Source organism: Bos taurus, chromosome 13 (genome assembly GCF_002263795.3).
Source record: "Bos taurus isolate L1 Dominette 01449 registration number 42190680 breed Hereford chromosome 13, ARS-UCD2.0, whole genome shotgun sequence".
Classification (NCBI taxonomy): domain Eukaryota; kingdom Metazoa; phylum Chordata; class Mammalia; order Artiodactyla; family Bovidae; genus Bos; species Bos taurus.
In genome coordinates, this window is record NC_037340.1 from 63,168,499 (window position 1) to 63,193,610 (window position 25,112).

General features: G+C 46.7%; 1 protein-coding gene across 4 annotated transcripts in view; it reads left to right on the forward strand.

Moving 5' to 3' along the window:
* Positions 1-5,922: 5,922 nt before the first annotated feature.
* Positions 5,923-25,112, forward strand: part of ZNF341 (zinc finger protein 341) — a 40,056-nt gene continuing 20,866 nt past the window's right edge. Inside the window, exons 1-6 of one of the 4 annotated variants that reach the window (NM_001192576.2) lie at positions 5,923-6,029; positions 12,228-12,338; positions 14,024-14,220; positions 17,194-17,343; positions 20,330-20,581; positions 24,441-24,636. In NM_001192576.2, coding sequence (NP_001179505.2) covers positions 5,999-6,029; positions 12,228-12,338; positions 14,024-14,220; positions 17,194-17,343; positions 20,330-20,581; positions 24,441-24,636 — 937 coding nt within the window. In that variant the 5' untranslated portion in view covers positions 5,923-5,998. Of the gene's footprint in view, positions 11,466-12,227; positions 12,339-14,023; positions 14,221-17,193; positions 17,344-17,418; positions 19,253-20,329; positions 20,582-24,440; positions 24,637-25,112 lie in introns of those variants that run through there. The other 3 variants (XM_059892612.1, XM_010811472.1, XM_015474154.3) reach the window with 3 other exon arrangements.

A 25,112-nucleotide genomic window follows, 5' to 3' on the forward strand; every position in this document is an offset into this window, starting at 1 on the left:
CTCGACGTTCAGGCTTCAGCTCAAATGCCATCTCCTCAGAGAGATCTTCCTAGATATCTCAGAACATTGAGGGGTGACATTTATGTATGATGTCACTGTGTGGAGATGTCATTGGATAGCGGTTACACATGGAGTGGTAGCTGTGACTTGTGAGGGTTTCCCCGGGTACTTGGGCCATCTGGTATTTATCTGTGACATTATTGCCTAGGTCAGTGTCAGAGGATGATGTCAGAGGTCAGTGAGAAGGAACTATGCTGGCCCTATTTTACCATTGGGGTTTCCCCTGTGGGTCAGCAGTAAAGAATCTGCCTGTAAAGCAGGAGACAGGTGATGCAGGTTCGATCAGGGAATGTCAACCCACTCCAGTATTCTTGCTGGAAAAATCCCATGGACAGAGGAGCCTGGCAGGCTACAGTACATAGGGATGCAAAGAGTCAGACATGACTGAGCATGCATGCATGCATATTTTATCACTACAACTGGAGTTTCTTTTTGGATGGGGAGGGGGGGAATGGTGGGCTAATTTATTCAATTAATTTTCCCTCTGAAAATAGCGACATTGGATAAAATATAAAAAAATATGCTCTGAGAAACACCAAATCTGAAAAACCTGGGGGAACTTCTAGGCCAATTATTACGTGAAAGCTGGTAACCAGATATTTAACAGGAAGATTGGAATATTGGAGCACCAAAGCTATTATGACTTGAGGGTTTTTGCCAATGTTGAACCTGTGGATTTCAGTTCTCTAGCCACATAGGGCAAGAGGGACAAAAATAAAAGTCCAGGGCCTATCCGAAGTGGGGAGCCTAACAGAAGACTCTCCTCACATTAGGCTTAAGGGTTTCACCCTTGTGTTTGTGAACATGCTACACATCCTACACCTCCAACCTGAAGGGAGTTAAGAAAAGGTTCCCTTGATACTGAGCAGAACAGGTTTAATTTTTAATATTAATTATTTTCACTTATTTTGGCTGTGCCAGGCTTACTTGCAGCACACAGGATCATCAGTCTTCATTGCAGCTTGTAGAATCTTTTAGTTGTGACTTGCAGGATCTTTAGCAATTGCAGCATGCAAACTCTTAGTTGTGGCATGTGGGAACTAGTTCCCCAAAGACTGGGCCCCCTACAATAGGAGTGCAGAGTCTTAGCCACCAGACCACCAGAGAAGTCCCTAAGCAGAACAGTTGAAGGAAAAGGAGCAGGGAATATTTTAAAAACCCTTCTTTAGGGAGTTGAAAACATTGATGAGTACTTTTGTGTCCCAAGGAATAGAGTCTGGTAGCCCAAGAATTCTCAAGCCATGAACTGGGAAATCAGTTTGAAGGGATAACTGGATTGCCCCTAATTATCACTGGAAGTGATTGGTAATGCCCCCAAACCTTGGACAAAAACAAATGGGAAGTCTTTCTGAAGAGGGCACATTTATCTTTGCCTTCAGGGAAGCACCACAAATAATTTTTCAAGGTGACACCAGCACACAGTCAGAGATAACCAGGAACCCAAGACTTCATGAAGAAAAATACAAATACAACATATGGGAGGAACAGGTCAACACAAACTTCAGTATTATAATTCACAGACAGGTTTTAAAAACTTTTGCACACAAGACTTAAAGTTAGATAATAGCTACAGGAAGCAGAAAATTAATTTTTTAAAAAACATAGAAAATTTGGAAAGGAACCAAACAGGACTTCTGGAAATATCACCTGCTATTTCCATGAAGAATCAGCCACTGATCTCTGACACATGGCCCGGCAACAGGAGATGCTATTTGGTTGGCAAACTGTTTGGTCCAGCAAATAGACCTTTCTCACAGAGATTAGTAAGTTTCTGCCATCAGGGAGCCTGGGGTAAAGAGTTGCCATATGAGGACACTTATCGTTGCCCAGTGACACTTTTTTGGTACGTAACTCTGAGTTCCTCAGGGTTTGTCCTATTTCTTCACCTTTGCTCTGTGAAACTGAATTTATTTAATGAGCACCTGCAGATTATTTGCTGTATGTTAGGAGGTATTTCCTAATGGCTTTATTAACCAATTCATTCTCATCTAATTATGGGAACTGAAACAGAGAAACAAAGTAACTTGCTTAAAATGATTTAGCTAATAAATGATTGGAATCCAGCCCCTTATTCCATTTTTTGATCTTACCTGCTGTATTAGTTTGCTAGGGCTTCCATAACAAAATACCATGAACTGGGTGACTTCAACAAGAGACATTTATTTTCTCACAAATTTGGAGGCTGCAAGTCCAAGATCAAGGTGTCTTTAGATTTCCTTTCTTTCAAGGCCTCTTTCCTTTCCTGAATTCAGTATGCCAGCAAATTTGGAAAACTCAGCAGTGGCCACAGGACTGGAAAAGGTCAGTTTTCATTCCAATCCCAAAGAAAAGCAATGCCAAAGAATGTTCAAACTACTGCACAATTGCACTCATCTCACATGATAGCAAAGTAATGCTCAAAATTCTTGTTGAAGCCAGTCTTCAACAGTATGTGAACCATGCACTTCCAGAAGTTCAAGCTGGATTTAGAAAAGGCAGAGGAATCAGAGATCAAATTGCCAACATCCGTTGGATCATCAAAAAAGCAAGAGAATTCCAGAAAAACATCTACTTCTGCTTTATTGATTATGCCAAAGCCCTTAACTGTGTACATCACAACAAATTGTGGAAAATTCTTCAAGAGATGGGAATACCAGACCACCTCACTCTTGAGAAACCTGTATGCAGGTCAAGAAGCAACAGTTAGAACCAGACATGGAACAACAGACTGGTTCCAAATCGGGAAAGGAGTACATCAAAGCTGTATACTGTCACCCTGCTGATTTAACTTATATGCAGAGTACATCATGAGAAACGCTGGGCTGGAAGAAGCACAAGCTGGAATCAAGATTGCCAGAAGAAATATCAATAACCTCAGATAGGCAGATGACACCATCCTTATGGCAGAAAACGAAGAAGAACTAAAGAGCCTCTTGATGAAAGTAAAAGAGGAGAGTGAAAATGCTTAAAATGCAACATTCAAAAAACTGGGATCATGGCATCCAGTCCCATCACTTCATGGCAAACAAATGGGGAAACAATGGAAACAGTGGCTGACTTTATTTGGGGGGCTCCAAAATCACTGCAGATGGTGACTGCCACCATGAAATTAAAAGACACTTGCTGCTTGGAAGAAAAGCCACGACAACCTAGACAGCATATTAAAAAGCACAGACATTACATTGCTGACAAAGTTCTAGTCAAAGCTATGGTTTTTCCAGTAGTCATGTATGGATGTGAGAGTTGGACTATAAAGAGAGCTGAGCACTGAAGAATTGATGCTTTTGAACTGTGGTGTTGGAGAAGACTCTTGAGAATCCCTTGGACTGCAAGAAGGTCCAACCAGTCCATCCTAAATGAGATCAGTCCTGGGTGTTCATTGGAAGGACTGATGCTGAAGCTGAAACTCCAATACTTAAGCCACCTGATGTAAAGAACCAACTCGTTGGAAAAGACCCTGATGCTGGGTCTTTTCTGGCAATTTGATCTCTGGTTCCTCTGCCTTTTCTAAAACCAGCTTGAACATCGGGAAGTTCACGGTTCATGTACTGTTGAAGCCAAGATTGGAGAATTTTGAGCATTACTTTACTAGTGTGTGAGATGAGTGCAATTGTGCGGTAGTTTGAGCATTCTTTGGCATTGCCTTTCTTTGGGATTGGAATGAAAACTGACCTTTTCCAGTCCTGTGGCCACTGCTGAGTTTTCCAAATTTGCTGGCATATTGAGTGCAGCACTTTCACAGCATCATCTTTCAGGATTTGAAATAGCTCAACTGGAATTCCATCACCTCCACTAGCTTTAAGGAAGTCAACCCTGAATATTCATTGGAAGGATTGATACTGAAGCTGAAGCTCCTATACTTTGGCCACCCGACGCAAAGAACTGACACATTGGAAAAGACCCTGAACCTGGGAAAGACTGAAGGCAGGAGAAGAAGAGGGCGACAGAGGATGAGATGGTTGGATGGCATCACTGACTTAATGGACATGAGTTGAGCAAACGCCAGGAGATAGTGAAGGACAGGGAAGTCTGGCATGCTGCAGTCCATGGGGTTGCAAAGAATCAGACATGACTTAGGAACTGAACAACAATATTTAGTGAATATAAGAAAATGAAAACTGTGATTTTTGTGATGATTGCTTTGGATGAGGCTAACATAGGTATTTAAGAAAAAACAAGGAGAATATTTAAAGTGAAATCTATGGTAGTCCACTTGTAGGAACATATGACCATGTTCATGGGAGAGATCGTTTTTTAAATTAATTTTTGGCTGTTCTGGGGCTTTGTTGCTATGTGTGGGCTTTCTGCAGTTGCGGTGAGCGGGGATTACTCTCTACCTGTCCCGCGAGGGCTTCTCATTGTGGTGTCTTGTTGCACAGCACAGGCTCTAGGGAGAGGGGGCTCAGTAGCTGTGGCTCACAGGCTCCAGAGCACAGGCTCAGCAGTTGTGGCGCAGGCTCTTAGTTGCTCCTTGGTATGTAGAATCTTCCTAAACCAGGGATTGAACCTGTGTTCCCCTCATTGGCAGGTGGATTCTTAACCTCTAGACCACCAGGGAAATCCCATGGGAGAGAGATCATGATTCTTGGCCACCTCCATGGTTCGCCTCTCCCTCCCAAGCACATCCCAACTCTTTATTGTGACCCAAGTATACTTCTTTGAAACATCATACCTTGTAATTAAATAATCTTTTAAAAGATTTAATGTCTGTTTGCACCCCCTCCACCAACTTAAGGGAAAGGACCACTGTATTCCCCGAGCAATTATAGAACTTCAGTTCAGTTCACTTCAGTTCAGTTGCTCAGTCGTGTCTGACTCTTTGCCACCCCATGGACTGCAGCACGCCAGGCCTCCCTGTCCATCACCAACTCCGGGAGTTTACTCAAACTATGTCCATTGAGTCGGTGATGGCATCCAACCATCTCATCCTCTGTCGTCCCCTTCTTCTCTCGCCGTCAATCTTTCCCAGAATCAGGGTCTTTTCCAATGAGTCAGTTCTTCGCATCAGGTGGCCAAAGTATTGGAGAACTTGGTACATAATAAGTCTCCAAGGAGGGGCTGATGGAACACAAAGGAAGATGATAGAGAGGTCTGTGTGTGTGATGGGGGATCCAAAGGAGGCAGGAGGATCCCTGGGAGACCAGGATGGGTTTCCTGTGAGGTTGGGCTGGGAGGGTTGCTGAGGTGGGTATTGGGGATTTCTATAACAGAAATGGGATCCTCCAGAGCCAGGGATGTAGGCCTGTGTGAAGAGAAAATGGAGGTTCCCAAAAAGTGGAAGCAGGGGTTTATGTATCAGCCAAGGGGAATCTCTGAGATGATGGGGGCTTAAGACCAGGCAGAGAGGAGATTCATGTGGGGAGAGGCCAGTGGCTCCCAATACGTAGAGATGGTGGTTAATGTGGGAAGGGGAATGAGAAGTCTATGACAAGGGACGGGACTCCATGTTGCACAGTTGGCCAGTAGTCCTGTATTAGGTGGAGATGGGGGTCCTTGCAACCAAGTTGGGTGGTCCAGATGGGATAGGAATAGGGGTTGGTGTTGCAAAGGTGGGGATACCGTGTACTATGCAAGTGTTCGGTCCATGTTGCAGAGTTGTGAGGTGGCACGCAGTGGGACAGAGGTCTGTGTCATGAGAGCTGGGAGTCAGTCCAGTGAGGGGGACAGGGGTCTAGAAAACAAGGTTTGGTGGCGCCTCTCTGCGGCAGAGATGGGATTGGGGGGGATCAAGTGAGGCCGGGAGAGAAGTCCATGTGCACCGCTGACAGGGTCATCAAGGCGCGGCTGGGAGAGTCCTGGTATCCTGGGGGTCCCACGGGTCATTCCCGGCTTTCCGGGATGGTGAGGGGGCTCGGCGGCGGCTACCGGGCGCCCCCTGGCGGATCCGATCCCGCCGCCGCCGCTCCCACAATGCTTGCGTAGCCCGGCTTCGGGCTTCAGCAGCAGCGGCGGCTCCAAAATGGCGCAGACTATCTTCGAGGCCCTGGAGGGTGAGCGGCGGCGGGGCCGGGGGAGGCGGCTGTTCCGCGTTGTGCCCCCTCCCGCCGCGAACCCGCCGCGCCGGGCCCAGGGCGCGTGGCGGCCGCGGGGCGGAGGGCATCGGGACCGGAACAGCCGCGGAGCGGGAGGGGCAGGGACGGGAACAGCCGCGGGAGCCGAGGCCCGGCGCGGGTGGGGGACCGAGGGGCCTGAACAGCCGCGGAATTGAGGCTCAGTGGGGCGGGAGGGGGGGGGCGTCTCGGGAATGGAACAGCCGCGGGAGCCGAGGCCCAGCGGAGTGGGGGGCCACGGGACAAGAACAGCGGGAGAGGGAAGGCCGGGGGGGGGGGGGTGGGCACCGAGACCGGAACAGCCTGGGAGGGCTGGAGCCGCGGGGAGGGGCGGCCCGGACCGGAACAGCTGCAGCCGCCAGGTCCCCGGCGAGCTGGGCGCGGGGAGCAGTGTCCTGGAGGGAACAGCCGGGGGTGGGGTGCAACCAGGCCTGGAACTGTGTGGGGTGAGCTAGGCTGCCCCGTGGATGCGAGGCTTGGGAAGGGCTGCACCCAGTGGGAACATGGGGATTTTCCAGGCAAGAATACTGGAGTGCGTGACTAACACCCTTCTCCGGGGGATCTTCCCCACCCAGGGATCTAATCTGGGTCGCAGAGATTGTGGGCAGATTCTTTACCGACTGAGCCATTAGGGAAGCACCTGAAGAACTTGCGTTGAGCACCAACTGTGTGCTTTGTGCTTTGGCATAGTGTCTCTAATTCGGGCCAGAAAAGGATTGGTGCCACCCGAAAGCAGCAAACATTGGGTGCCTACTTTGTGTACCTTTCTGGGGTGCAGGGTCTTAAAAACCCACATCAAGAAAGGATGGATGCCAACGGTGTGGTTGGCCGGGTTACTGAGTTCCCAGACCCAAACCAGCAAACACTGGGCACCTGCTGGTTATCCTGTGCTCTGTCAGATCCTAGCATGTGAATGACCCTCAGGCTCTGGGAATTGTGAGCTTTGGAGCCAGGCAAAGGCAGAGGTCTCAGACCATAAAGAATCCGCTTGCAAGGCGGGAGACCTGGGTTCACTCCCTAGGCTGGGAAGATCCCCTGGAGGAAAACATGGCAACACATTCTGGTATTCTTGCTTGGAGACTCCCCATGGACAGAGGAGCCTTGGCGGGCTACAGTCCATGGGGTTGCAAAAAATCAGACAGGACTGAGCAACTCCACACAGCACAAAGGTAAAGGACCTCCATGTGCACTTGCTGGGAGCTGGAAAGGAAGTCTTGCGGAACTCAGAGCCGGGCACAGAGTTGATGCAGGGGCGATACAGATCCAAGAATGCTCTTAGAGGAATGGGATGAGCACACACGTAATCAGAGTGCAAACTGAAAGTAGGCTGGACTCGTGGTGTGTGGCTGAGGCTTTGAGTCCTACAACTCCTCAGGAAGTCTCAGTCGCGTGTCTTTTAACTTTTGGAGGATCAGAATTCTTTCCCCGAAACCTCCCTAAAAGTTAAGTTTTAGGAATACTCATTGGTGAGGGACCCAGAAATTATATAATTATAGAAAAGATAATCAGTAAAAGAGGACAACCTCAGCTGACCTTCAGTGCTGTGATGGGAGGACCAAGTCAGTGGATGAGAGGCCAGTAGGATGAGGTGAGGTCTACTTCCTCTTTAGGTTCAGGGACTCCCTCAGTGTTTGAATTTTCACTATAAGAATGTGTATATTTTTGTGTGTGTTTTTAAAAAAACAATTTTGCTTTTGGCTTTGTTATTTATTACTTTACCTTTGCGCTGGGTCTTTGTTGCTGCACAGGCTTTCTCCCGTTGCAGCAAGCAGGGGCCACTCTAGCTGTGGTGCACATGCTTCTCATTGCCGTGGCTTCTCTTGTTGCAGAGCACAGGCTCTAGAGTGTTCAGGCTTCAGGAGTTGCAGCTCTAGGGCTCAGTAGCATGTCCCCTGCATTGGCAGGTGGATTTTAACCACTGGACCACCAGGGAAGTCCTGTTTGTGTGTGTGTACTGAGTAATAAAGAAAATAAAGGAAAAATCAGTTCCTTGGACTGTGTGATTATGCTGGGGTTGGAGAAGGGGAGCAGAACTGTGGGGATCCAGAAGTGACCCAGGCAGTGGGAGCTGCAAGTCCAAAACGCCTTGGGGTAAGAGAGGTCTGGGGTTCACAGGTTCATGTGAGCAGCTGGAGATGATGCTTCTGAACTTTATCTTGGCGTCAGTATGGAGCTAAGAAGGAGTTTTCAGCAGGGGGGCTGCACAAGCTAATGTATGTTTTATAAAGTTCACCCTGGCTGCCCTGAGAACAGACAGAAGGGGCCAGAGTGGCAGCAGGGAGCTGAGACCACGGCAGCCGTCCTGCTGAGAACTAATGGTGGCCTGGGCCCCGAGGACAGCTGGGGGATGGAGAGAAAGTGGATCTGAGAGATCTTTGGGAGACAGACTAGGCTAGACTTCCTGAAGGGCTAGAAATCAAGGTGGGAAGGGAAATAGGTTAAGGAAAGAATCAGGGGTTGTCCCAGGGGCTTTGACAGGGTGGGCGGTGGTACCCTATTCTTACTGATGAGGATTACTAGGAGAGGAACAGACTTAGGGGTGAGGAACCACACATTTAGTTTGAGTTTTAGATTTGTTATTCTTCAGTTGCTAAGTTGTGTCGGACTCTTTGCAACCCCATGGACTGCAGCATACCAGGCTTCCATCTCTTTCAGTATCTTCTGAAGTTTGTTTAAACTCATGTCCATTAAGTCAGTAATGCCATCCAACCAGCTCATCCTCTGCCCTCTTCCTCTCCTGCCCTCAATCTTTCCCAGCATCAGGGTCTTTTCTAATGAGTCAGCTCTTCGCACCAAGTGGCCATAGTATTGGAACTTCAGCTTCAGCATCAGTCCTTCCAATGAATATTCAGGGTTGATTTCCTTTAAGATGGACTCATTTGATCTCCTCGTTGTCCAAGGGAATCTGAAGAGTCTTCTCCAGCACGGTAGTTCGAAAGCATGAGTTATAGAGGCATAGGTAGGCAGCATTTTTATCAAGCACTTTATTTTTTTAGGGCACTTTTAGGTTTACACAGTTGAGAGGAAGATGCAGAGACTTCTTTGATCTTACACATTCATAACTTCCCCTTTAATCAACATAACTCACCAGAGTGGTACAGTTGTTACCAAGAGTGAACCTGCACTGATACATCGTAAGCACTCAAAGTCCATCATTTATCTTTTTTTTAAAAAAATTATTTATTTTTGGTTCTGCTGGGTCTTCATTGCTGCACGTGGGCTTTCTCTAGTTGCGGCGAGTGGGGGCTGCTCTTCGTTGTGGTGTACAGGCTTCTTATCGTGTTGGCTTCTCTTGTTGCCAGCACAGGCTCTAGGCTCTCAGGCTTCAGTAGTTGTGGGTCATGGCCTCTAGAGCTCCGGCTCAGTAGTTGTGGCCCACAGGCTTGATTTCCCCTTGGCTTGTGGGATCTTCCCGGACCAGGGATTAAACCCATGTCTCCTACATTGGCAGAGTCTTACCCACTGGACCACCAGGGAAGTTCCCATCATTTATCTTGAGTTTCACTCTTCGTGTTGTACATTATACTGCACAACTGTATAATGACATATCTACCATTGTTCTATTAGCATATAGAATATTTTCACTGCACTAAAAATTCTCTGTATTCTGCCTGTTCATCAGTCCCCCCACCACCGCAACCACTGATCTTTTTATTGTCTCCACAGTTTTGACAGGCAGTATTTTTCATTTAATTTTTTAAATTTTGGCTACACGGATCTTCATTGCAATGTGTGGGCTCCTCTAGTTGCCGCCTGTGGGATGTTAGTTCCCCAACCAGGGATTGAACCCACATCCCCTGCATTGGAAGAGGGATTCTTAACCTCTGGTCCACCAGAGACATCCCAGGCAGTACTTTTTTAAATTAAACTTTTTATTTTGAAATCTTTTTGTTTCTGTAGCTTCACATGCAGATGTAGAAATAATACCGGAGATTCTGTTTATCCTTTACTTGGTTTCCCCCAATGTAACATCCTGGAAAGCTATCCTATAATATTACAACCAGTGGCTCTACAGAACCATCCTTTCACTGCAAGATGTTGCTCTTTTTGTAGCCACATCCACCTCTTCCCCTGCTCCCCATCCCCCACGTCTGGCACCCTGATCTGTTGTTCTCTGTTCTCCATTTCTTTCTTTTTTAAATTGGGGGAAAATTGCTTTACAATGTTGCGTTGGTTTCTGCCCTGTGACAACACAAATCAGCCATGATTATACATATATCTCCGTTTCTAAAATACTATCATTTCAAGAGTGTCATGTAATTAAAATCATAAAGTATATAACCTCTGAGAATGGCTTTTTTCACACATTGTAATTCCCTGGGATTCACCCAAGTTGTGTCTTATATCAATAGTTTGGCCCTTTTTACTGAGCGAGGCTCTGTGGTGTGGATGAACTGCAGTTGGTTTAACTATTCACCCCCTGAAGGACATCTGACTTGTTTCCAGTTTTTTACTGTTATGAATAAAACCGCTATAAACGTTCAGGTACAGGTTTGCACACAAATGCTGATGTGCAATTTCGCATCATGATCGAAGATTTGATTCCCCAAAATGGTTTGACACTCAAGATAATAGGGAGAACTAGATGAGGGTGAGTGAGGATTCTCAGGGAGAGTGGAAGAGTGAGAGGCGAGAGAGAGCCAGACAGAAGGAACCCTTCAAAACAGAAATATGTAGGAGACAGACAGGAGAAGAAAGTGAAGGAGGCAGGGAAGTAGCAAGTGGAAAGATGGGCGAAGACCCAGGAAGCTGGCGCCCTGGAGCCTTGGAAGAGGGTGTTTCAAGAAGGAATGTCTAGTGCTGCCGGCTGCTCTTTGGTGATTCTGGTGGACTGTTGGGGGCTTAAGCCCCGCCTGGAGTGGGTGGAGGAGGATTGCAAAGTGGCCAGAGAAGATGGAGGGTGTAGACAACTCTCAGTGGATGCTTGATGTTGAAGGGAAGAGAGATGAGAACATGGGTTCGATGGAGTCTGTCTAGAGAGACCTGAATGTGTGTAGCCGCTGATGAGAAGGAGAGGTTGTGGGCACAGTGTGAGAGGGGCCAGCTGGTGGAGAGTGGCTTCTGCAGGAGCCGGAGAGGATGGAGAGAAGGCTGGCCTCAGGAGGTGCACAGCCCGTACCGTCACAGGGAGAAGTATGGATTCAGTCTGACCGCAGGATCAAATGGTTTTCAGTGAGGGGCTGGGGTAGGTGTCCAGGTCAGAGCTGAGAGGTTGACTGTGAGGATGGAGAGAAAGAGGCAGCCCTCTGGGTTATTTGGGAGGGAGGTAGTATGCCTTGGGGGCCACTTAGGTGTGAGGGGGCCTGTCCTCCAGCTTGTGACTTGGCTGGACAGCGTACTACTGAGAATCGCAACAGTGACAGCTGATTGGAAAACGTAAGTGTAGTCAACTTCTCAAGAACTGCCCCCAACCCCTGACTCAAACCCAGATTGCGCTGTTTATTGAGGACCTGAAAAAATAAGCACACATTAGAAAACAGGAGAAGCCCAAGTACAAACAGACTTGTGGCATTGTGGGGTGTGGTTGGGGAAGACTCAGTAACATGATTTCCAGAGGGGTTATTGCCCTTTGGATTAGATTCATCCATGAGTAAGAGAGAAGCCCAACCTAGCACTGGCTTAAACAGGCTAGAAGTTTATTTCTCTCGTGTGGGAGTCCAGAAAAAGGCCCCCTACAGCTGCGACAGTGGCCGTGTTCTACCAGTCCCCAGAGGCCCAGGATCTAGCCAGTTTTTTGCCCTGCAATGGCTAGGGCCTGGCCCTTGTCCTCATGATCTGGGATGGCGGCTGGACTTCCCACCATCATCTTCTTGTTCTAGGAAGCAGGATGGAGGATCAGACAAAGAAGGAGGTCTCCTACCAGGTCGTTTTTAAGAAAACTTCCCCAAAACTCCTATTGGCCAGAACTTAGACATTCTCCAGCTGCAAGAGTGGCTGGGAAATGTAATCTTTCTTTTGGGGCCATGTTTCTAGCCCCAAATATTGGGTTCTGTTATAGTAGAAGCAGGAGAGAATGCATATCAGGGCATGGCCAACCACTTTTGCCATCGGAGCCTTGCAGCGGGTCTGGCTTTTAAGGGTGAAGTCACAGCAGGATGCTGGGTTCACCTTCCAAAAAGACTGCTTTTCTTTCTTCAGGAATGGACAATCAGACTGTCTTGGCCGTCCAGTCATTGTTGGATGGCCAAGGAGCAGTTCCTGATCCAACTGGCCAGAGTGTCAGTGCACCCCCTGCTATCCAGCCACTGGGTAAGTATCTGCTCAGGTTCATCAGTGGGAAGGGTAAGGGGCTTCCTGTGGAAAACAGGTGGGGCTGATGGGGGGTGTGGGAGTGAACTGCCCACTGTGGTCCCCAGGTTGTCCTCCGATGTCTGAACCCTCTCCCTTTCCTCCCAGCCTGGATCTTCAGGCTCAGACCTTTCTCTGCTTAGCTCTGAGGCCACTGGTCCTCAATCCCTTAGTAAGTGTGGGGATCATGACAGAGAATGACTAGGAGCCCTGATGTTTGTGCCTTTGACCCAAAGTAGTTCCTCAGCCTCCTCACTATGACACTAAACATGAGTCTCTCCAATTTACAACTCAGGCTCTTGAGGCAAGAAGAGGGCTTTTGTTAGAGCCCTGTATGAGTCTGTGTGTTCATCTATTCATGCTACAAAGATTTTTGAGTACTTGGGAACCATGCTGGGGAAAGAGAGAGATGCACCTAGTTTGAATCCATGCTCCTGAAGTTTGGCTCTGTGACCAAAATGAGTTAACCTCTCTGAGCCTCAGTTTCCACGTATGTACAATGAGGATGGTAGTCCACCTCATAGTAATCTTGTGAGGGTACTTGGGATTTGGTTTTAGCTGTTGTAAATAAGAAATGCAAGTTTCTTGTAATTTGTGCACGATTAACGTTTCTCTGTGGTATGAAGTCCCAGTGACTCAGACCCCTTCTTCTGTATGGCTCTGCTGCTCTCAGCATGGGATCCAAGATGGCTGCTCCAACCTCCCACTTTCATTTCCACACTCCAGCCAATAGGAAGGGAGGAAAGAAGGACGTGGAAGTCACACCCCTTCCTTTTAAGAGAAAATTGTAGGGACAGAATACTTCTTCTCTTATCCTATTGGTCGGAGTTTAGTCACATGATATGTCTAGCTGCAAAGAAGTCTAGGAAATAAGTTCTTTAACTAGATGGCCATGTTTCTCACTAAAATTTATATTGTTTAAGAAGGAAGAGTGAATACTGAAAATTTTGGCACAGTACATAGCCTGTAGTGGGCCTTCTGTTATGGGTGGTGTTAACTGTAGCTAATCTTTCATTTAGTTTTGCATGCATTCAACAGACATCCACTGAAGTCTTCCTATGTGCCCAGAAAATATTGTAGTAATGGTGGTAAATAAGACATATTGCCTTCCCTTGCAAAATATGGTGGTGATGGGGAAAATGTGATGAGAGGTTTGCTCAGAGGAAGGAACTGTGAACATTGCTTTAGGAGGGCTGCCTGGAGGAGGTGACATCTAGGCTGAGCCTTGCAGAATGAGTCATTCTGGGAGAGGCAGCTTGGCAGGGGGAGCAGGGGATACAGAGGCACCCAGGAGTGTGATCATGCAGCCCATTTGGGGACTGGTGAATAAATAAATTCAGGCAGGATAAAGATTCTGACTGTCTCAACCTTGAAGCGAAGCCACCTTACTATTTCCTGATTTCTCATTTTTTTGATACCTGTGTGAACCTGGCTGGATATTCCTGAAGGTGCTGATGTGATTTGAAAGCTCATGGGAAGCACAGAGTTGATGCTTGACCCTCAAGCACTGAGTGATGGAATGCCGTTAGTTTGCCTTTCTCATGGTCCAGCCATGGGCCTCCCATTTCTCACTGACGCCCTCTCCTTTTTTGTTGCTTTTTTCCGTTATTTCTCTCCTTCTGCTACTCTGCGGGTGTGATCCTTAGATGATGAGGATGTCTTTCTCTGCGGGAAGTGTAAGAAGCAGTTCAACTCGCTTCCAGCATTTATGACCCACAAGAGGGAACAGTGCCAAGGGAGTGCCCTGCCCCTGGCCACAGTCTCACTGGCCACCAACAGCATCTACACACCTTCGGCAGCACCCTCAGCCATCCAGCAGGCCCCGCCTCCTCCCAATCGCCAGGTATTCATTCATTCGTTTCGTTCATTCAGCTTTCAAGTCTTTTTTGAGCACCCACTGTGTGTCATGCTCTTTGTGGGCACCAGGGGTACAGGAGTGGACAGAGAGACCAGGTCACTGCTGCCGTGGCAAAAGGTAAGATAGACACCACCCAAAACACATGTGGAGATGGACTTCTCCCAGGACAAGTGCAGAGGGGGGATACCAGGACAGGGCTGGGAGGTTTTGCCCTTTTGTCTGTGATGCTCAATGGGATGAGCTCTGAGAAAAGGTGACATTTGTGCAGAGACCTTGGGAGGTGAGAAATAGTCATGCAGCATCTTGGGGAAAGAGTGTTCTGGGGGCAGATCAGCAAGTGCAAAAGCCCTGAGGCGGGAGTGTGCTGGATTTATTCCAGGAACAGCAAGGAGGTGAGAGGGGCTGGAGCTGAGTGAGTGAGGAGGAGGGTAAGAAGTGATATGGTCAAAGAGGCAAGAGGGAGACCCTGGCAAATCGTGTGGCTTTTACTCTGCATGAGATCCGAGCCATGGGAGGGTTTTGAGCAGGAGAGGGATATAGTCTGATTTACGGAGAAGGAAATGGCAACCCAGTTCAGTATTCTTGCCTGGAGAATCCCATGGACAGAGGAACCTGGCAGACTACAGTCCATGGGGTCACAAGGAGTCGGACACGACTGAGCGACTGACAACAACAGCAACAAATACTTCAGTTAGATCACTGCAGCTGCTGTAGAGACCAGATTTTTTTTGTTGTTCAGGAAATAACTTTTTATTTTATATTGGAGTCCAGTTGATTAACAACATTGTGTTACTTTCAATACAGCAAAGTGATTCAGTTTTACATATACATTTATCTATTCTTTTTCAAATTCTTTCCCCATTTAGGCTGTTACGTAGTACTGAGCAGAGTTCCCTGTGCTATAGGATAGGTCCTTTTTGGTTATCCATTTTAAATATAGCAGTGTGTACATGTCAATCCCAAACTCCTTAACTGTCCCCAACCCTTACCCCAACAGATTTTGATGAGAGTCAAGAGAAAAGTCCAGAGACCCATTGGGAGACTACTGTATAAATCCAGCAGTGGGCGGTGGTGGGTGGCTTGACCAGGATAGTAGCAGTGGAGTGGAGAGAAGGGATGAGACTTTAGAAATATTTTGAAAGTGGAACTGGCCGAGGCAGTGGCTGGATTGGATGTAGGGTGTGAGATTAAGAGGAGGCAAGTGTGCCCAGAGTTGGAGTTGCCATTAACTGAAGTGGGGAGAACGTGGAGGAGATTTGGAGTTCAGCTGCTCATGTTGAATTTGAGATGCCCACTGGACCTTTAAGTAGAGGCGATGAAAATGCAGACAGATAGACAAATCTAGAGGTCAGGTAACCACACTGGGGGTATCTGGAGAAGCTTCCAGAGTCCTCAGTCAGGAACACAGTTCTAGAGCAAAGACACCATGGATGGGAGCTCAGAGGGAGTAAAGAATCCCCATAAAGGAGGCTGGGCTTGTCCCAGGATGCCAGGTCATGGGGTTAGATTTCCCTTTAACTTCCTCTTATCTCTTTCTCCTCTAAAATGAGGGGTCTCCAACTTCCGGGATCTAATGCCTGATGATCTGATTAATAATAATAGAAATAAAGTGCACAATAAATTTAAGGCTCTTGAATCATCCGAAACCACCCCCCTGCTCTGTACCTAGTCTGTGGAAAAATTGTCTTCCATGAAACTGGTCCCTAGTGCCAAAAAGGTTGGGGACTGCTGCTCTAAAACATTAATCTTTCCCCCGTGGTTGTATACACATAATTCTTGCCATCAGGATAAACACTCTCACCCCTAGATCCCTAGGACAGTGTGCACTGAAACTTTTCAAGTTACCACAGATGCTTTCTAACACAGAACATAGTCGTTTTTCTCACTTCTTGATTATGAGTTTCATTTAGTAGATGTTCCTTCTTTCCTGACTCCCTTTCTATTTTCAATAGAAGAGAGGGAAATTCTTCCAGTCCTGGGCAAGGAGAAAACCTTTGCACACAATCAATTGGTTAGGGGCAAACCCAAATCCCTCTGCCTAAGTGAGCTGGATGGACATGGAAATGATTTACCTTTTTTTTTTTTTTGTCTCAGGCTAATGCATATAGCATTGTAAAAATATGTGTCACTGTCTTTCCTGGCGGTGACATGGGGTGCGTCCCTAACCTGCCCAGGCTGTCCTTGCTTGGTTGAGGGCAAGGACTTCTGTTGGAATTGGGGACTCATTTGCTGCTGTCCCCAGGGGTCCTATAGACAGGTGACTTAAGAAGACGCCAGAAAAGAATGGCAACAAATAAACACAACACCCTTTGCATTTACAACGGGAAAGTCACTGCATGTTTGACACCCTCTTGTAAGGTCTGCCATTCATCTTTGCTGTTAGCCTGAGAGCGTATTAATATATTTTCACATACTTACTGAAGTACCCACAGGAGTTACATAGTAGTATTGTTTGGATTTTTAAAGATGAGAATATATAATGTACCTATTATTATAAAATTTAATTTTCCATGTAGTACCTCTTACTTGCCTTCTGTAGTATTCTATCCATGACTATATTACATGTTTTTAAATCTAGCCTCCTATTGATGGACATCAAGGTTATTTCCAATTTTTCACTATTAGAAAAAAGGCTGTGCAGGGTACTCTTTTTTGTGTGGACTCCTTGTGGACAGGTATGAATGTTTCTCTAGGACAGAGGTCAGGAAAGATTGTTGCTGGATCATAGGTTATAGACGTTGCAGGGAGGTGTAATTTATTCTCCTCGTTTGATAGATGAGGAAATGCAGATTGAGAGAGGTGGTGTGACTTTCCCAGGGTCATGTGACAGGGAGCAGTAGCAGAGGTGGAGATGGAATCTAGGTCTGTGGGACTCCAGACCCAGATCTTTTCTACCATGCCGTCTGCTTCCTTCCAGAACGTCAGACATGTTCTTTCCGTGTCTCTCTCACTGTCCAGATCTCCACGTACATCACAGTGCCCCCGTCCCCGCTGATCCAGACCCTGGTGCAGGGGAACATCTTGGTAAGCGATGACGTGCTCATGTCCGCCATGTCAGCCTTCACGTCCCTGGACCAGCCCATGCCCCAAGGCCCCCAGCCTGTGCAGGTAAGGAGGTGGCCAGTTTCTCACAGGATCTTGATTTTTGGTCAGCAGGTTGATTCCTGCAGATTCAGACTCTCATAGAAAGAAAGGGGCTTGACCCCAGCTCTTCTTCAAGCTAAGGAGGACTGTCTGCTCTCCCTTGGCCAGCCCTTCTGTGGATGGGGAAGCTGATGTGTTCAGCTGGGACCCACAGCCTGACTTTGGGGTTTCATAGCCATAGTCCAGTTCTTTTGACTCGTACTTTTATTCTTTTTTTTAAAAATTACTATATTTTTAAAAATTTTGTCTGTGTTGGGTCTTCATTGTTGTGCGCACAGGCTTTTCTCCAGTTTGGGAGATTGGGGGCTACTCTTTAGTTGCTGTGTACAGGCTTCTCATTGCAGTGTCTTCTCTTGCTGAAGAGCACAGGCTCTAGGGTGAGCAGGTTTCAGTAGATGTGGCTCGAGGACTCAGTAGTCAAGGCTCCTGGGCTCTAGAGCACAGGCTCAATAATTGGGGCACATGGGTTTAGTTGCTAAGCGGTATGTAAGATCTCCCTGGATAAGGGATCAAACCCGTGTCCCCTGCGTTAGCAGGTGGATTCTTTACCACTGAGCTACTAGGGAAGCCCTTCTATTTTTATTCTTTGTGGACGTGTTCCATGTCCATTAGAAAAACACTAGAAAGTACACAAAAGAAAAGTTTTTTTTTTTTTAAGTTTATTCTTAATATCGAAAGAGACAGGGCAACCGACTGAATTTGCAATTCTTGGTTGGATTCTAGATAAGGTGTGGGGGTTTGCAGTGAGGGAAGCCTTAAAGGCCTTACTGGGACACTTAGGGAGATTAGAATATGGAGGAATTTGAATATTTTAGATAATAGTATTATATCTGTTCAATTTCCTGTGTGTGTTCATCAAATTGTTACATAGGAGGATGTCCTTGTTCTTAGGAGATGCATCTGAGTAGTTTTAAGGAATCAAGTGTCATGATGTTTGTAGCTAACTTTCAGGGGGCTTAACAGAACGCAGGAATATATGTGTGTATATGTACACACACATGTGTACTGCAGATGCGGCAAGATGGTAACAACTGGTGACTTAAATGAGGTAGAAAGAGCATTCATTGTATTCTGTTTGCAGCCTTTCTGTAGGTTTGAAATTCTACAGAATAAAAATTGGAAAGTCAAACAAGCACTCTTACTCCCTCCACTGAGAGAAAACACTACCAAAATTTTGGTGTCTGGATTTCCTGACCTTCGAATGCAAATAGAGATAGAAATAGCTTTTTATATAAATATGTTTAAAATATACCCATCTATATAAATGGATTTATATGCACTGTTCTGGAACTTGCTTTTCTTACTTTGTTTGTGCACTCAGTTGTATCTGACTCTTTGTGATCCCATGGACTGTAGCCCACCAAGCGCCTCTGTCCATGGAATTTTTCCAGGCAAGAATACTGGAGCCGGTCGCCACTTTCTACTCCAGGAGGTCTTCCTGGCCCAGTGATTGAACCTGAGTCTCTTCTATCTCTTGCGTTAGCAGGCGGATTCTTTACCACTGCACCACCTGGGAAGCCCTTTCTTACTTTGCTTTTTGTTTAACATCATTTTCTATCTATGCCTACAACCCTGCATCAGTATTTACTGAGGTGTTCCTCGGAACAGTGGCTCCCTGGGATTTTCCAGTAGAAAAAGGATCATTGGTCCAAGCAGCCTGAGGTGGAAGCATTGCACTTCTTCCCTTGCTGTGTCCCTGGGTTTTTCCTTCAGTAAATACTTCAGAAATACTTTTGATTTTGTCAACCCTGATTTTTCCTCCGACATATTTGACCATGGAACCCAAGGAACAGCAATTAAGAGAAGCACCCTTTATTGAATACTGATCAGCACCATCACTGTAACAGCCACAAAGGATTCTGTTCCATTCCAGGTGGGTGGACCATCCTGTCTTTAGCCAAACTTCCAGTGGGAGGACATGTAGTCGTTGCCAGTTTTTGCTATTATAAAAATGACAAGTAACATCTGTGTATGGTTATCTTTGCCTACCTGGTTGATTTTTTTTGTAGAATCAATTGCTAGAAGTCAGTGGCTGTGTTTCAAGGATCCACAGCCACCCACACATTTCGTGACTCTCTAGAAAGACTCCCAGGACTCAGGATGCTTGTGCTCTTGGCTGGTTTAATGTAGAAGGATACATAGCAGGACCAGCAAGGAAGAAAGACCCAGCAACTGGAGTCTGCAGGAAATCAGCATTCTTCCAAGTCTCCAGCTTTCTTTGCCTCAGGAAAGTGGGGAGAGGCTGCTCGGGGGCATACGGCATCCTCCAGCTGTCAAGAGTGCCCAGAGTTTCTGCCAGGAAAGAACACCTCTGACTCTAAGGCCAGGGCTTCTGTTGAGGATGTCATGTAGGCTTCCAGCCACAGAGCACAATTCCAGATACCCAGGTGGGAAGGAGCTGTTCACCATAAATCACATTGTTGTGCAAACTGTCTAGGTAGTTGGACACTAGGGCCAGTGCCCCAGGTGGGCAGAACAGCCTTAGCAACATAGGGAACCTGCAGGACTTCCCTACAGTCCAGTGAGTAAGACTCCGAACTTCCAAGACAGGGAGCGTGGGTTTAATCCCTGGTCCACATGACGCACAGTGCAGCAAAACAAACAAACAAACAAAAAACCGGGGAACCTTCTACAAGGCAGGTTCTCAGATGCCAGTTCAGAGCCAGACCTACAAGCAAGCCCTTCTAAAGACAGCAACATTAGGCCCGCTCTATGAACTCATTTCTGTACTAGCTGGGCCATTTTTGCTGACTTTCATAGAGAAAAAAGACAGCAATACCAGACTGATGGCTCCTTGGAATTCTCCCATGATTTGGTTTCCATGCCTGCTCTCTGCCTTTTCCTCTCTTCTTCCCACATGGCTGGCTAAGGCAAGTGTCCTTCCCTGCTGATAAATCAGATAGCTGGTATCAGGAGGCTGTGACAATTTAATTTTCTCTTGTGATTTCAGAGTAACCTGAATATGCATCCTGCACCAAACTACCTGGCCCAGCCTCCACCTCCTCCTCCGCCCCCTCCACCGCTGCCTCCGCCCCCACCCCCTCAACCCCCACCACCCCCACCCCAGAGCCTGGGCCCCGCTGGGCGTCCCAACCCTGGCGGGAATGGCGTCGTGGAGGTGTACAACGCCACAGCACCCCTCACCGGGAGTGGAACGGTAGAGATCCAAGCACTGGGAATGCAGCCCTACCCACCCCTGGAGGTGAGCAGACGCTGGGGCTCAGGGTGAAGAGGGGAAAGCTGGTCATAGTCGTCACGGATAACCTGAGCCTTTTCTGATGCCAGAGATACTGTGGGGACAAAACCAGCTCAAGCTATCATACGTGTAAAAGTAAAAAGCACCCCATGAGAAGGTGGAATGAAGCAGGGGTTGTAGCAGAAATACAAGCTGCCCTCGGGGAGCTCAGGACAGTCAAGAAAATACCTGCCTTTGGGGAAAGGATTCCAAAATTATATATGTGAGTGTCTCATATGTTTTAGCAAGCTAGGTGTATCAGTTAGCTATGGCTGTGTAAGAAATACAGTATATGGGGAAAGGTGTTTATTGTTCTCACGTCTATGGTGGTCAGCTTGGCAACTGCTGATCTTGGCCGGGTGCTCCCACACGTCTGGAGGTTGGCTGACTGGCTGCTGCTCTAGAGTGGCCTGCTGCTGCTGCTAAGTCACTTCAGTCGTGTCTGACTCTGCGCAACCCCATAGACGGCAGCCCACCAGGCTCCCACATCCCTGGGATTCTCCAGGCAAGAACACTGGAGTGGGTTGCCATTTCCTTCTCCAATGCATGAAAGTGAAAAGTGAAAGTGAAGTCGCTCAGTCGTGTCCAACTCTCAGCGACCTCATGGACTACAGCCTACCAGGTTCCTCCATCCATGGGATTTTCCAGGCAAGAGTACTGGAGTGAAGTGCCATTGCCTTCTCCACTAGAGTGGCCTAGGGTGGAATAATCAGGTGGGGTGACCCAGCTCTCCTCCATGCATCTTTCCTTCTCAAGCAGGTTCCCCAGGCATAGTCTCACCACAGTGGTGGACATGCAGTAATGCAAGCAGAAATGCTCAAGACTTCTTGAGGCTTAGGCTTGTAAGTGACACAGTGTCACTTCTGCTGGTGAAAGCAGGTCACAAGGTCAGCTTAGGTTGAAGGAGTACGGAAATAGATGCCACCTCTCAATGGGAAAAACTGCAGGTCACACTGGAAAGGGCCTGGGTACCAGAAGAAGTAAAGAGTCGAGGCCATTCAGTCAGTGTACAGGATACCTTGCTTCATTGCACTTTGCAGATGTTGTGTTTTTCGTCGAGCAAGTCTACCAGTTCCCTTTGTGTCTCTGTGTCAAAATTTTGGTAATCTTTACAACATTTCAACCTTTTTCATTGTTATTGTATTTGTCATGATGATCTGTGATTTTTGATGTTATTACTATTACTTGCTGAAGGCTCAGATGTGGTGGGCATTTTTTTGGCAATAAAGTCAAAAAATTTTTCTTTAATTAAGATACATACATTTTTTTAGGATGTAATGCTATTGCATACTTAACAGATTACAAGATAGAGTAAACATAACCTTTTTTTGTAAACAACTTTTTTTCATAAACATAACTTTTTTATGCACTGGAAAATAAAAAAAAAAACCTTGTGTGACTTGCTTTATTGTGATATTCACTTTATTGCAGTGGTCTATAACTGAACCCACAATATCTTCAAGGTGTGCCTGTGTCATATATACTATATTAATTCCCAGCTGAAGAGTTTCGAACTATAAGCAGTGTACTCTCAAGGCACTGAGACTTCAGAACCATGCCACGCTCAAGTGCTAGGGGGCATGGTTATGACAGAAGGAGCCTGCCTGCACCTGAGGTCACATTATCTCAGACTCACTCTAGAATCCAGTCGTACAGACATTCTGTTAGGTAGTCTCTCTGAAAAGAGAACTAGACTGGAGGAAAATTCCACCACCAGCCCTGTAATGTTATACCCTGCAGGAGGATTTTCCCTACCCTGGGAGAATAAAGCAAGGACTTGGCTGAATTTTTAAAAAATTAATATATGTGAATGTATGGCTGAGTCCCTTTGCTGTTCACCTGAAACCCTCACAACATTGTTTGTTGATCAGCTATACCCAAATACAAAATAAAAAGTTAAGAATCTAATTGAGTCACCAATTGATCAGTAAAAATGACTTGTAAATTTTGTATTTAAATATTTAAATAAATATTATTTTAAAATTTAAAAATAATTTAGCTAATGAGATGCTGCAAGGGTGACGGTGGCCTCATAGACAGAGGGGCCAGCATAGGGATAGCTGCTGTTACTGATTTTTCATGTAGACAAAAAGTGCTCTCTGAAAACAGCCTAAATCGTCTTTGATTTTGCATCCTTGGCACCTAGCAGAGACCTGGCCTGTGGGACACCCACAGTTGGTATCTGAAACACAGTGCTTTGACCTCAGTTTCAGAGAAGAGACTCTAGAATGGGAACTCCACTTGTAGAGCTGTGAGGATAATGAGAACTAACCCAGTGGCAGTCATATCATTGCTCAGGAATGACCTGGATGGTGGATGAATTCATTCACTGTGACAAATATTGAGTGCTGTATTGGTCAGGAAAATTGAAACCACTCTAGGTATTTCTTTTTTTTTTTTTTTTTTTCACTCTAGGTATTTCTAACAGAGGGATTTCATACAGGAAGTTAAATCTGTAGGGCTGATGGAAGGGCTGGAGGAGTAAAAGGCAGGGTTGGCAAGAACCACTCGTTTTCAGGGTCACTGTTGTGGCTTGGCCCTTGTAACCAGGACACTGTACTTGGTGAGAAAACTGTAGGATTCTGTTGCTGAGGTTTCAGCTGCCCTGCCGTCCTCGGGGCTGGTAATCAGGAGGGGAATGTAGGGTTCAGCTTGCCACTCCAAAACTCATGACTGCTAACCTGCCTGTCTCCCAGCATGGCTGCCAAGGAGAACAGTTTCTACCTCCCTTCCGCCTTCAAATCTCATGCAGATGCTTCTCATGGGCAGAACTTAATTTGTGTTCAGAACTGTGCTGGCAGGAGTACTTGAGAATGTGGTTTCAAGCTTGCCACCTCTGCATTTCAGGGGAGAGCACAGGTGGGTGTAGGAAGTGCCAGGGGCCAACAGGCAAGACCTGGCAGAAGCACCTAGTGGTGCTGTATTAGATGCCTGAGACCTCCAAAATTGAATTCATTCATTCAGCAAGTGTTTATTGAGTGCCTGGGAATAGAGGAAGAAACAAAAGCAGAGCAGAAGTCCCTGCCTGCATGAAACTAGGCAGATAATAGGGTAAGTAAGTAAAATGCATATTTTATTAGATAATGATGCATCTAAGGAGGAAAATGAAACAGAGGAGAGGAAGGGAATTTTGGGTAGAGCAGCCCAGGAAGACCAATGAATGATAAGTAGATGAAGGAATAAGTGAATTCTTTACAATACCCAGTGTCATGATGTGAGCTTAGTGGTCACTGAATTTGGGTGGCTCAGAATTCCTTTGGTAATTTCTCATGGCTTCAGTGTCGATTCCTAGTCAAGGGATGCCTGCTGGTGTGGCATCAGGCAGAGTTGGTTAAGAAGTGGAGTTGCTGGTGAGGGCATAGACCCTTCTGACTTCCTAGTTCTCCTGTGCAAGAAGTCTACTACTAACAACAATAATAATGGCTGTCACAACAGCTGATGTTGATTGGGTACTTACTACTTGCCAGGCCCTCTTCTAAGCTCTATCCTCATACGGGGTTGCTATAATTAGCAACCCATTTTACAGATGCAGAAACTGAAACAAGTTAAAAGACTTGCCCAAGGTCACTTAAATGATAAGTGGCAGAATCAGGATTTGAACCCAAGCAGCTGGCTCCAAAGCTGCATCTGGCCTGCTGGCTTCATGCAGTTCTATTCAAAGGGGTCTTGGGAGTGACTGGGGGGACTGAGTGAGGTGGAGGAGTTAGGGTGGTGATGTAGCTGTGGTGGCTGAGATCAGCCAGGGCCACAGTGAAGGTCCCACTACCTGGGGCAGCTCTTCCCCTCCCTTCCCAGGGCACTCTCCCTGACTCTGCTGTCCTTGTAGGTGCCAAACCAGTGTGTGGAGGCTCCAGTATACCCCACACCCCAGGTGTACAGTCCTGGCAAACAAGGATTCAAACCAAAAGGACCAAACCCTGCTGCCCCTATGACCAGCGCCACCGGGGGCACAGTGGCCAGCTTTGACTCCCCACCATCACTGAAGACCCGACGGACCAAAGGTCCCAGTGGACTCCCAGAAGGTGGGCACACAGCCCGTCGTGGCATCTCTCCTCAGCATGGATGTACCTGTCCACAGGCTGCTTAGTTCCAGTCTTCCGTTTTGTGAGAGTTAGGATTAAGTTTGGTTGCATGTAGTGGAAAATCCAGAATAGGAATGACTCCAAAATGGTAGAATTTTGTTGTTCTGTGCAAAACAAGTCCAGAGACAGGCAATCTGGAGTTTGTATGCCTATGTAATCACCAGGCACCCACATTTCTTCTATTTTTCTGCTCCATCATTCCTAAAACATGACTTTTGTTCTTAGGTGCCTCATTGTGTAAGATGGCTGCTGAAGCTCCAGTCATCAAATTTCATATTCCAAGCATCTGGAAGAAAGATAAAAGAAGCATCTCCCAGCTCCCAGAAGTTCTAAGCATGATGCTTTTGCTTACATTTCATTACATTTCACATGACCATATCTATCTCCAAAGGAAGCTGGGAAATGTCTCTTTTAGC